General features: G+C 32.8%; 1 protein-coding gene across 2 annotated transcripts; it reads left to right on the top strand.

Moving 5' to 3' along the window:
* Nucleotides 1-104: 104 nt before the first annotated feature.
* LOC103832002 lies at nucleotides 105-10,979 on the top strand. 2 transcript variants are annotated; one of them, XM_009107956.3, is made up of 7 exons: nucleotides 1,334-8,105; nucleotides 8,449-9,537; nucleotides 9,616-9,667; nucleotides 9,766-9,911; nucleotides 9,996-10,082; nucleotides 10,182-10,310; nucleotides 10,390-10,979. In XM_009107956.3, exons 1-7 carry the CDS (start codon nucleotides 8,052-8,054, stop codon nucleotides 10,462-10,464), a joined length of 1,632 nt encoding a protein of 543 aa, XP_009106204.1. In that variant the 5' UTR covers nucleotides 1,334-8,051; the 3' UTR covers nucleotides 10,465-10,979. The 2 variants fall into 2 exon arrangements, with proteins under 2 accessions (XP_033131085.1, XP_009106204.1); XM_033275194.1 differs by having other exon boundaries at nucleotides 105-8,105; nucleotides 10,182-10,979.
* The last annotated feature ends 2,895 nt before the right edge of the window (nucleotides 10,980-13,874 follow it).

Consider the following 13,874-nt stretch of genomic DNA (forward strand, 5'->3'; position numbering starts at 1 on the left):
TACTTATCTTGATTAAAACCGTCAGTGCTTTTATCTGAAACTAGCTACTATTGATTACCACCTCTAAATATTTTATACAAGTACGTAGCAATTGGTCATACATATTCTTTTTTTTTTCCGTCTGAAGGGATTCATTCATTCATAGTTAAACACTGTTACAAAGGCTGGCAGAAATCATGAAATCTCCAGAAACTAAAGCCTAAAGGAAAGACTACTTGAGCCCACAACGGGGCGACTTGAGCCCACATCGGAGCGATTTGAGCCCACATCGGGGCGACTTACAGACACCAAACAAATACGGGTAAAAACCAATCACCCATAACTAAAACATTACAAACATGAAAATCTACAGACAAACTGACATTTCAGTGCACATGACCTTCCAATATAGCAACCGCAGAGATCTGGACAAATCGAAGCTGCTCTCGGCCAACCAACGATTCCATCCGCTTCAAAACCCGAAGACCCTCAGTCTTCTCAACCCGGATCTATCGTTGCCGCCTATGGCCTGCCGAACGATACCATTAGTAATCAAGGACCAAGACTTCACAACCCGACAAGTAAGCAACTTTCGGATACGGTTTGAACGCACTCTCTGACGTCCACTTTACACCTAGATAGAAGTCTCCCAGACACCTCCACACAAACAAGCCTCGTCAATTGATTCCCATAACAAACGCATTCAAAAACAAACCACATCAACGAGAAATCACTGCACCACCAACTGAAAGAGAATTCTGCAACTGAAATTATCACACACCAAACCCAAAAACTAAACACGGGACTCACAACCCTCTGATATAATCCGGTTCCACAACCGATAGAACATCATCTTCATATCAGGGTCATCACAAACGTTAAGAATAAAAGTCCAGACCTTAGCAAAGGAAACACTCAGAGGATAGACAGGGTCATCATAAGTGGCCTCTAGCCGAAAGAACTTGCATCTCGCTCCTAAGCCCGAAACTGAACAGACTAGTCGGGAATGAAAACCGAACCTTGACTACTGCGATGGAACAAGACCTTAACTGATAGCGACTTCAAGAAGTGCAGAGACCATACCGTAAAGGCCTCTTCTTCGGTTGACCACGACTTCTTCGAGCCTCCTTGCTGAGCTTGTCTTTGAACACCGAAGGACCAAAGCTTCTTTCTATCGTCTGTTACACCACTCCTTCTGCCATCTCACCGTCGTAGAGTACGGTAGATCCAGGCTCCAGGAGACGTCTCACCTATACCACGCGCCCTCGTCGTGAAGGCTCTGGAAGTGGAAAATTTGAATCTGACAAAACCCTCAGTTCTAAAAGCCGACCTCCAATCCATCTCCTCCGCTCCAACCTCACGTCGACACCAGAAATCCAAGACGAACACCGGATCTGGTCGCTACTCCATTGCCGGCATGTCTCTTCTTCCAGGGCAAACAGTATATCGGAGAGAGAAAGGGAGGTAGGAGAGGAAGCAAAGAAGGAAAACGGAGGAAAGGGAAGGAAAGGAGCTCCGGCAACGTCGCAGTGACGCGTACGCGCCGGAGATAACACGGTGGTCTTTAGATCGCTTCGAGAGGCAAAGACGCTTTTTTCTTTTTTGCCTTGTGTTGTCTTCTCCTTTACAATGTATTGGTCATACATATTCTATAGTTGTAAAATTAAAACCACTAAAGATTACGTTTTCAGTCATAACTTGGATTGACATTAGAACCGAAGCAAGCAGAGTAGCAGACCCACTGTAGCATCTTTGATCACGTGGAACCGCGTGAATTACCGGCGCAATCTTCATTTGATAATTATTAAGCGCATTTGATGATAATAGTTAAGCGATTTAAAAGTTTATATTTTTGTGGAAGTCCCTTTAAGTCTCGAGGCTGACAAATCATTTAGTTTTTTTTTTAATTAAATCGAAGTATCTCCAATCTATTGAAGACTCTAGAAAAAAAAATGCAATCCAAATATAAAATTTGTTTATGGCATTCAAATATGGACCGAAGACGAGAATTTATATTCATGTTGACAGTGGGTGAGGAACAAATTTAATTTATTTCTCACATAGTTATATACTACTTTAGATGGGAACAAATTCTGAAATGCGAATTATTATACATATATAAGCGAAAGCAAATTTGTTGAAAAATGAAAAATCTAGCGTAGTGGATATAGACTATAAACAAATATACTGTTAAGAATGTGGGGGATAGATATATCAAAATTTCATAGTATTATTTTTTTCTCTCATAAATGTGTTTGTTAGATGTATATTTTCGATACTTTATAAATATATTATAAAAATTTGTTCAAATAAAAAGAAATTTACAAATCGATATTCTCATCTTCTATTGCAAATTGTTGACAGTCTCGTGTATTTTAAATTGTTCATACATAATATCAGGTCACGAGTGAGATTTGACTTCTCAATCCTTATTGCTAGATTTGATCACGCCTTTTGATCAAATCTTCGGTATCGACGGACCAATTAATACAAACCCAATTTCAAAAGATAAATTCTCACCAATACCATTAGTATCCCCTTGATGATTTGTGTATTTGATTTTATTTTGCTGGGAAAATCCCTTTACTTTTTATAAAAGCTCATTTATTTGCCTCGAAGTCTTGAAGAATTGTGAAAAAAAAAACAATCATGAGAAATTGAGCATATATATTCTAAAAGAAAATTCAGGAAATTTGTAACATTTGAAATACCCAAAAACATGATACTTTACAGTTTATAATAACAATTAGTTTAGTCATCGGTCCATAATTTTTTTGTAAAAACAAAAAGCTTATTCAAAAATCAAAATCAAGAAGTAGAACATCAAACAAGTATAGGGCCCATTCCAAAACATGAATTTTGTCTAGGAAAAACGGGATTTTCGTTAACTTTTTCGTTACATAATTAATTTTTTGTCATTGATCCCTAATATATAAATCTAGCATGGCTGTTCGTACTTAATAGTTAATATGTACCGGAAAAATAATCGTATTCAGGGGCGCGAGACATGGCCTTTTATATACTTAGAATTTCTTGTTGACTAAATCACTATTTTGTCTTCATTTGTAAATGTAATTATTTTGGTTTAATAAAAAATCAAAGGAGCTCCTAACTTTGATGACTCGGGATCCTCATGATTAAACTAGTTTTTTTTTTATTTTTTTTTATGATTAAACTAGTTGCCTAATGTCTCTTTTGTCTTTTGCCTTTTGTCTTTTTTTTTCTTTACTTTTTTTTCGTTTTTTTTCGTTTTTTTTCTTCCTTCGAATAACATTATTTTTGTTCTTATAATTTTTGATAATTTGACGAGATTAGTAGATAGCATTGGCTTATTTTTGTGGTGGGTGACATTTATGTTAAGGGACTCGCAAATATTGTCGCGGGTCTGATGAAGTTCTAATTTTGTTCTTCTATAGTTCGTATATAGCTAGAATATTAAATACTTAAATGTCCTAAAACATTATAAACACTAGATGTCTGTAGAATGTCGACATTTGTATAGAAAATATATGTCTATTAACCGCTAAGTTTGTTATAGATGTTTTCAAACGTCGACAAAAGAAAGAATGTTTTCAAATTATATATTTCGATTATATCTCTGACTATATTAAATAAATCCATCAACAATAGGTAATGCTATATGTAGTCATGCTTAAGCTAATGAGGTTATACAATTCAAATGATTAACATTGTCATCCAACATAGTTGCAAAAAAAAAAAAACATTTTCATCCAACATTCTTTTTACTTTATAAAACACCACATAAATCATCGTATTCTTAGAAAAAACATATACAGTATATCTTTTTTAAAAACATATATATCAATTGTTTATAATTTATAAGAGATGTGTATAGTTTCGGGAGAGTCAAGCTTCAATCCACCAAGAAAACATCAAAATAATACATCATTTTGAGGTAAAAATGAGAGGATGTGAATAATGTTACATTCTATTTGAGAAAATACTATTTACAAAACTCATTTTAATGTTAAGATTTTTCTATTTGTTTAATAATCTCTAAAATTTTACAAAACTTCATCGTATATATGCATAAAAACAATCATATACAAATATTACTTAATGTTTTTTGTTTAATTTGTGAATAATAATTAAAATTTAAATGTAATTATAAATAAAAAGTTAATTAAATACTTAAATATAAAATTTATAATTTAATAATGATATATATAAAATAAAATAAACAATAACATTAATAATACATAACTATTACAAAAACACAAAAAAATTTAACACAACATAGAATAATTATTGTCGAAAATAGTATTGTTTAAATAGAACTCTATTATTGTTTTGTATGGGGTTATGTAATTTTAATGGTGTAAGAAATACTTTATTCAAACAAAATTAAAGTTTAGTTGAAATTTAAAAAAAATGATTATAATTTTAAATCTTATCGAATAAAATGTGTCATTAAAATGAACAAGAAGTTGAAAAATGAATATATTAAAAACAATGGAAGAAATGAAGAAAACCATTTCAGTGAAACTCAAACTCAAAATAAGTTTGCAGTTTACAAAAAAATATTTAAAATACGTTTACTTCATTTTGAGAAAATAAATGAAAAAAAAACAATTAGAGATGGTCTAAGTTAAGTCAAAGCTGAATCAACGCCAATCTAGCCGTAAATTCTACTCCCTCCGCTTCATAATAGATAATGTTTTAGAAGATTTTTGTTGTTTCAAATAGATGATGTTCTAATATTTTTATGTTATTTTTAATTTTATTGAAAACTGTGTAACCAATTAGATGTTGTAGTCATTTCTGTAATTGGTTGGATGATTTTTAAATTATACTATATTTTTTAAACTACTTTTTAGAAAAAAAGTAAATTTATTAATCTTTGTGCACTAAGTAATGTATTGTGAAATAGAGGGAGTAATACTTATCATCAAATTGTGTGCATTGGAATGATTATAAGAGGTGATCCGAGATTTTTTTACCAGTCGATGTGATCTAAGATGTTAATGTTATTAGTATGTTTCGATAAAATGTAATTACGATTTTTCACCTCCCACAAGTCCGGCAGAGAGCGAAGAATGAGCAAAGGTAATCTTATTATAGGAAAGATTCAAGAATAAGGATCACCTCCAGTTATTATTATGTTGATGTCTATCACAGTATCACTCTCGAGCCTTGTGCTCACCTTTCTTTTCGCGGCATCTCTCCCTCTCTCTCCATCTCTTTATATATATGCTACTCAATCGTTGATCAAAAAATATGCTACTCAATCATTCTTCTCACTAACAGTAATTTCCGACAATCTTCTCAATGATTATATCTATTATCTATACGTCGTGTTAGAAAAAAGCTATATCTTTTAAGACGAGACTCATTTAAGCAGCTAGTGTAAGTAAGGATTTAGATGTGAATCCGATCTTTATAAAATGTTAGGAGTATTAAGTAAAAAGAAGATTTATGTTCGCTTTTAATGTGAGTGTAAGTTCATTTTCCCTGCTACATATTTCATTATGAACAATTCTGAGACTTAACAAAACAAATTTTATTTGTAATCTATATATAACAAATGAGAACAATTCCAAGAAATTACAAAATACGAAAACTCTAGGAACACCGATTACATGATTTAAATATTCATCGCCAGACCCAATAATAAGACCTTACAAAATTAGCAAAACCTTGACAATTCAGTATCCAATTAAAACGAATCACCTATGATATAAATTAACACGTTTACTTTGGTTAACTATCAACTGTTTTGGTTTTCGAGAACTTAGAATACCATCTACAATGTTTGTATACATTAATTAACAAATAAAGTTCAAGCCAAAATCTAAGCTAATTACCAAATTACATATGAAATTTTGAGTATTTTGTTATTTATGCATCCATTAGTATCAAACATAATTGAAACTATATGAAATAGACTCGACCCTAGCTAACTAGGTCCTCAACGTTAGAAAATCGTTCACTCGCTTAAGTATTACATAATCTTGTGGTTTCATGAACTGGTGATATACTGGTTTAAAACATTAATTTGTCTGCTCTTTCCTTGATAAGGCTTGCTTTTAACTCGCATATACTACGTACTCATTATAAAAATAACCAAGTTACGTTTTCAAAACTGTTTAGTTAACTAAGTGCTTTTCAGCTAGTATTTTTTTTAAACCTATAAAAGTTCTCTCTTTCTCTCTTCATCTTCTATATGCTATAATGCTAATACATAGCCATTATTTTTTTTATTTTTTTTTGACAACATACATAGCCATTATAATGTCTGTGTAAAACATCAGTAAATATGAATCGCGTTACTCTCACAAGTATACAGTCATGACTCATGTAAGTAGATTTGAACGAATGGATGCATTTTCTTGAAATAACATTTTCTCCATTACGCCTTTGTGACCATATCATTTTTTTGCTTAAAGCTAAGTTATAATTATGCTCTTTCCGCTAAAAACGGGTTTTGTCTTGTTGGAAATAAAGGAATGAAGTGACTCAAAGCGTCTTCCTAAAGCTAAGATATTCGATTTACTGCGTTAGGAATTAACTTTATTCCATTACAAAACGCGAACAATACTTTGAAAACAAAAGCGAGGGAGAAAAAAAACTAATGTTTGATTTTGAAGATGTCCCTAGTGTTGAAATTCTTGTGCAGTCACTTTATACGAATTTACCACCGTACGTATATATAACAACAAAAAACAAAAAAAATATACAAGGTGATGTGATTGTAACTGTGGTTCATGAATACATGGCAAGTTAAGTATAATAAGCAAGTCTAATTATGTAACCCTACGCGACGAACACTGCATGCCAATAGTAGAAACAGTACGTACGATCACGAGATCAAACTTCTACGTACTTTACTTTCTTAGGATCCCTCCACTTGTAGGCACTAGCGCCATGCCACGTGGTCCCCCTGCATTAGCTTTATGGGCCTCATAAAAGCCCGTGGGACCGTCTCTCCATCCATGCACATGCTTCACATTAAGCTCTAGCATGTTGTGTGTATATAAAAATACTAGTCTTAATACGCATATTTAAGTACATATAAGCGTATAATCTAATAGCCCTATATATGCCTTTTAAGGAGAAGAGACCGGCCGAAGAAAAGACAGCGTTGTGGTCTCCACGAAGGTTACAAAGACTCATTGTCACGTGACCACCACTATTCTTCAGAGTCTTATAATATGTGTGTTATATAGCTCATATGTATAAACATTTATTTATAGAATTTAGATAGTTTTGTATTTGCTTGTAGACCATTCAAGAATCTTTAGCACTATACTCGAGTTTCAGGTTAAATAAGCGAGGGCCTATAAGATCTATAGAATTTAATATTAAGCATTCAGCATCAATATGCTTTGGCCCAAGACTGTGGACGTTAGTGGGTTTTGCTTTGGGCATTACAACCGAAGTGTACTTTACCATGACTTCTAAGCTGATGGGCTTAACTTTATAGCCCATTGCACACATCTGGAACTTTTTGCGTTAAGAAATAGTATTATTTTTGCGTTAAGGGTAATATTTTTTTAGTGCATCATCGTTTTGTCGTTTTCAAAAGTTGTATGGAATCCAGTGGTGGCTTGAAACTCTAATGGAAGAAGTATGAGCATCAATGCTTCTTTGGAGTTTACATCCTAATCGTTCCATTCGATTAGACTTCCATATATAAACCGCCTAACGTAACGCATATTTAACATTATTATTTCTTTTAAATTAATTAAGTTAATCATCAAATTGCTAATGTCGGTTTATTTATTTTACGGTCACTGATTAGTCATTGGTAGTTAATAAAAATCTTATTATATAAAAAAATCAAAACTATTTTTCACAAGAAAATAACATAAAATCAATCAGGAAAAGGATATATATCGAGATTTTTTTTAAATTGGGTTAAATTAAATTAATCGGAAAACGAGAAGACTAAGGAGTTATTTCTTTTTATTTGGCTAATTAAAAACGTTAATTATAGAAAATTAAGATTCGGTGGCTGATTTAGAAAATATTTCCTTTCTCAATATCTCATCGACTCAATAGAAGCTTCTATCGTTTCCCTGAAGAAAAAGCTTTTATCGTTTGCGTCTCCGATGGCGTCTCACTGGATCCCTGAAGATGACTTTCGTCTCAGAAAATCTATCGAGGTTTTAGCTTTCACGAAACCCTAATTTTCACTATGTTTTTTTTTTCTGCAATCTTCTACTACATCACATGTTCTTGTCTTTTCTTATCTCGTGTTTTTGTAACGTGATTATGTTACTGCATCTTGAGCTAAAACTCTAGATCACTGCAGCGTTTAAACCCTAGAATCAACATGCTAGCTTGTGTCTCAAGTAATTCAATCAAAACTTGATTAGATTGACTCTCACGAGTTTCTTATTGATTATTTACCGATATGATATAGATCTTGAATATTTAAATCCAGGATTTTCAAAATTTTAATCATTATTTTGCAATTTTCTAATCATTATTCTTGTTATAATATAGAATGGAGCTTCTCTAGAGTCACTAGCTAAAGGAGCAGTCAAGTTCTCTAGGAGATTCACACTATCAGAACTAAGAGATCGATGGCATTCGCTTCTGTACAACCCTCATGTCACATCTCTATCTTCATCAGTCGCATTCGATCACACGTACTCGGATCAGTTTCTTCCACAATCTCATCATAACCATCATCACGGAACACCAGTCAGGTCTCAGTATTACACGGCGTGTAAGAGGAGGCGTTTGGAGGAGATGCATCCTCTTAGTAACGTTGATAACTGTGTCATTAACGAAGATCTTGATCACGTTGCGTTTGGAGGAAACGCGTTCGAAGGCTCTGAGTATTTCGACTTGGAGTTTGATGCGGTTGATTTGGCAATCATTCATAACTCTTTCCCAGGTATCATGCCTCAAGAAGCTGATGATGATGGAATGGTGAATCAGTTATTCAACGATTGTGATGTTTCGGACACAACAACAACAGCAAATGCATTAGAACAGCTTTTGCTTCAAGAAGACTCTGAAGATCCTATGTTTCAATCTTTCAACGAGACAACATCAGTGTCACATGATCAAGCAGAGACTTGGATTGATCCAGAGTATTGTCATAGTGCTATGTTATTGCCTGATTGGGATCCACATCCAGAAGTCAATAACGGTGTTATCATATGCACTTTAAACAAAGAGTCCGATGAGATTCCAAATAACGATGATATTGACTTTACTATGTACACACAGAAAGCTCGAAACCCGTCATCATCACTGAGGAAGCATATGAGACCACCTCCGTATCCAAACAGAGGACCATCATCATCGTCATTACAAGCCAGAGGTAATAATGACATGTTCCACAGTTCTGGTAGTGGAGATAGTGTTGTTACAGAACAAGGAAGTTGTTCTAATGCATTCAAGGCTAGCTATACCGAGAAAGCTACTTCTAGTTTTACTACAACTACTTCAACATCACAACAACACTATGAACATACTTTGTGTTCAGAGATGGATATAACTACTCCAATGTTACAAGAGGAAGACAACGATGAAATTGAGAGTGATGAAGATTTGCCTTCCTATTCAGATGTTGAATCTATGGTATATAAACTCTTACAACCCTGTGAAATTTATTGATTTAATTTACTGAAATTCTGTTTCTTTTTTTTAACCAATCAGATTCTTGGGATGGACCTTGAACCAATTGGTCAAGACCGGTACGAGTTGGAAGGTAACTAACTGAGCTGTCACACAATCTATAGTTTTTTTTTTTTTTTTTGCCGGATCTTGTCTTTTGTTTAACGAAGATGTGATGATGATTGTGTGTAGCGTCAAGATATCGAAACGAGGAAGTGGCGCGAATGATAATGAGATTAGAGCAGAGTTCTAAGTCTTACATGAACCGTAACATCACTTCTCATGAAGCTTTTGCTATGCTATACGGAAGCTCCAAGCATTACATTAATAAACCTGAGGTTATTGAAAAATTCTTTTGAAGGTGCTTAACTAAAGTTACTAATCATTTGTTTAAAATAATAAACGTTTTCATTATTATTCAGGTGTTACTTGGACGAGCGACTGGTGAATATCTAGTGGATATCGACTTAGCAAAGTCAGGGTCTTGGAAAAAAATCTCTAGACGACAGGTAATGACGTTATTTCATAATATTAACATGTATTGATTTGTTTTTATACGTTTTTGATCGATGGAGAGATTCAAAGTGTGAGTTTTATTTGATTTTTAGGCTCTAATCAAGTTGAAGAAAGATGGGTGTTTTGTAATCAAGAATCTTGGGAAGTTTTCGATATGGATAAACGAGAAAGAAGTTCAACATGGAGAGATTGTTAATATCAGTAACAATAGCTTAATCCAGGTGATTATTTTTTGTTACTTGTGTTTCAATATTAGGTTAAAAAGAACCGAAGCTGATCAATCTCTTTACGTGTTTGCAGATACGAGAAATGTCGTTCATATTCGAGACGAACGAGAAAGCAGTCAAAAGATATCTAGATGGAATTCACAAATGAGATTATATATGTATAGCTATTACTCGTACTAGTAGAGACTTCTTTTTTGTTAAATTAGTAGAGACTTTATGTTAAATACTTGTATGATCATCAAAACATAACACTTGAATTTGATCCAATCAAAAGTTGGATGATTTAAAAAACTGGGGTCTTTTCGTTTGTTTTTTCGAAAAGTCATCGTAAGATAGTCAATAAACAGTGAAAGAAAAGGTGAGAAGAACAAAAATCGAATCAATTCGATGAGGATCTATGAGTGCACTGATGCAAATAATGGGCAGTGTATACTATATAAAATAATGTGGGGCGTATTCCTATACTTTAAATTAATGAAAACTCCTAAAGTGGACCAATAAAATCATTAAATTCGCTTAATAAAAAATCATGAATCGCTGTTAAGATTCGATGGGTTTCAATATTGGCCCTCCCCACCTTCTGCCCATACAGATCCAACTAATTCCCTTATTTTATTCTAAATTTTATAAATACTTTATCAATGGTGTCATGAACATAGTTTTTTTTTTTGCTTAAAAGTCATGAGCATAGTTACATCAATAAAAGAGGATCACTATAAATGATTATGATGACATAATAATGAAACTTAATTTCGATATTTCTTTAGTCGAAAACACTAATAGATTAATCTGAATCAGAAAAAATGAAGTGAAAGAAGATGAGGTGGTGACCGTCGACAAAGAAAAAAAAGAAGAAGATGAGGTGGTGACCGAGTCGAAATCAAAGTGTAGAGTTTCGAACAACGTACGAGAGACACGACGGCCCAGCTAGCCACGTGCGGTCGCTCTTCTTCCCCACCCCTTCGTCCACCTTCATTTGGGACTAACATCAAAGTTTACGTTTTGAAATTCAACGTTTTTAAAAAAAAGTCAATAATGAATGAATCATTGACATCATGAACTACCTAATTTCAGCAAGTTCTTATGATTTATTAACATCATCTAGGCTTCTAAACATAATATAAATACAAAGAAATTATCTATCTTCACCTAATTTTATTTGCCATGATCTTATGATATTTAAATGTTTTTAGCCTTTGTTCAAAAAAAAAAAAATGTTTTTAGCCATGATTATCCTCTAGCTAGTTGCTAAATATAGAACATGACACTATGAACGTGGGGTCCATTTTGTTCCCTAGCTCGCATTCTCAAAGTTATAACTAACCTAAAGTAAGCTTTGCTTCAGAGGCTGGTCACACGAGGCTACTATGTATTATACTATTATGTGCTATCTATCAAATAAATATCGATTATGCTAGTGGTTTACTTATTTTTTTTTAGTTTTTCTTTAAACTATTGGTGGTTATGAAACAATTTTTTTTTGAGAACGACAAGATAGGTCGCAGACTCGCAGGGAAGAGTCTACAGGCTGAAGGGTATTTTTACGTGGACTCATAACAAAATAGTATGAGCTAGATACATGTATTCTTGAAATTGTACATTTAAAAAAAACTTTTTTTGCAATACCTATGATGAGGCTATGACTATACTTTCCGCCAAAAAAACAAACTACTAATATGATACTTGCCAGGGTTATCTATATTGGTTTAAAATTCCTTTACGCATACGCCTTTAGTTAATTGTCCAATCTTTTATACGCTACTTTTGTGGATTAGAATTTAGGAATGTACAAGATATGGTGCTACTAGATTATACTCCTGATAATTAAAGTATTCGTTGTAATCTTCAGTTACTGCTTGATAGTGGGTCTAGATTTTGAAACTTGTCCTTGGCATCTATACAAAGCAATTAATATGGATGCAGCCCTTTAAAGTTTTGTCTCCAGTTACAAGCTACATTCCATATTTTCCTTTTTCACACTGAGAATTATTCCTATCAATTTTATTAATTATAAAACTAGCTAGCCAATTTGAGAAAATATTGAAAATATAGCATTTTATCATTTAGTTCATATAAATATATATTAATGATGGAATGAGATTTTAGAACTCAATAAATATAACAAAATCAAAAGATAACGAAAATGTGAAATCTAAAGTTTTCATAAAAGAGCTGAAACATATTTGATATTTTTTTCTGTAAGGGAAACGTCCACCACTAGGCTAACCCTTCATCACCGGTCAACTATGTTGGATACCCCTGCTTCACACCTTCAAGGAAAAGTTCTTCGGTGGCTTCAACCATAATCTGCCAAAACAAAGATAACACAAAAACATTGCAAACGTTTGGTAACAAGGTGACATATATATAGGCTACTCTTTAACATATAGCTGAAATTGTAACTACGTTTGATCTTTATTCTCTGTTTGGACCTATAGTGCATGGCTGCATAAGCTTTACTATAAACAAATAGAATTTAAATAACCAAAATGCCATTCGGCGAAAATAACCAGAGTCGACCAATCCGCCAAAACAAGGTAGCTTTGTATTTTCTCCTTTAAATATTGGTTGAATTTGATGCTTTAAGGGGACACTTCCTGGAAAACAGCGTAGTATTATCTTCCATATAAACTACTAGATGTTATGAACAACGCACATGCAGTGTTTCAAATATATATTCAAAATATATTATGTTGTTTGGTAAATCTTATAGTATGCACATGTGATTATAAATCTGTTGGGAATTGAAAACATAAAAAAAACTGTTAGGAGTTTCAATATCTCTAGAAAAACAATCAATCCATCCACTATCAACGAGTTTTAGTTAAAAATTCTAAAAATTTAGTACACCATTAAAATTTGCATACATGCCTGCAAAAAGAAAAAAAAATGATTCGATTCAAAATTGGTTTGATCAATCAAATTCAAAATTAGAATTTCATATTAATATTTATGTATCTTAGGTCTCGTAATGTTATGCTTCTAATCTAATATATTTATCATTTTGTTTATGAATGTAATATGAAGTTTAATTAATGGTTTGTGTTAATATTATCAATGTACCATCTGGTCAGTTGGTTTGTATTAATGTTCTCAATATATTATACCTAGTCAGTCTAATTTTTTTAAGAAAGTTTATGTTCGCAAACAATGTAAGCCATTGATTTAATCTTGGATGTTTAGCAGTGAGTGTCTCATCAGTTTTGTTTAACTATATAAAGAGCTTTGTACAAAAAAATTTGTCAAGTTGTCTAAACATCTATAAAGTTTGTTTGGTTAGAGTAGAGATGTAAAAAACGTTAAAAGTAATTTAGTGAAAATGTGGAATAATTAGAAAATAAATGATTTAGTTATTGTACTGAGGGAATTATAACTTCGTTATAAGTAAAATTCTAGTATTAATTTGTTGAAGTGTCTCATACACCATTAATTCATTTAATTACATAGTTTTGTTTCTTCTTGAAGTTTGTAGTTTTGGATGGGCAGAACTAACATGGGCACCTACACTCGGTGAAACTCTCAGATTATCACCGCTTGTATTTTACTCAAAAAGGTGAC

This window comes from Brassica rapa, chromosome A07 (assembly GCF_000309985.2).
Source record: "Brassica rapa cultivar Chiifu-401-42 chromosome A07, CAAS_Brap_v3.01, whole genome shotgun sequence".
Classification (NCBI taxonomy): Eukaryota; Viridiplantae; Streptophyta; class Magnoliopsida; order Brassicales; family Brassicaceae; genus Brassica; species Brassica rapa.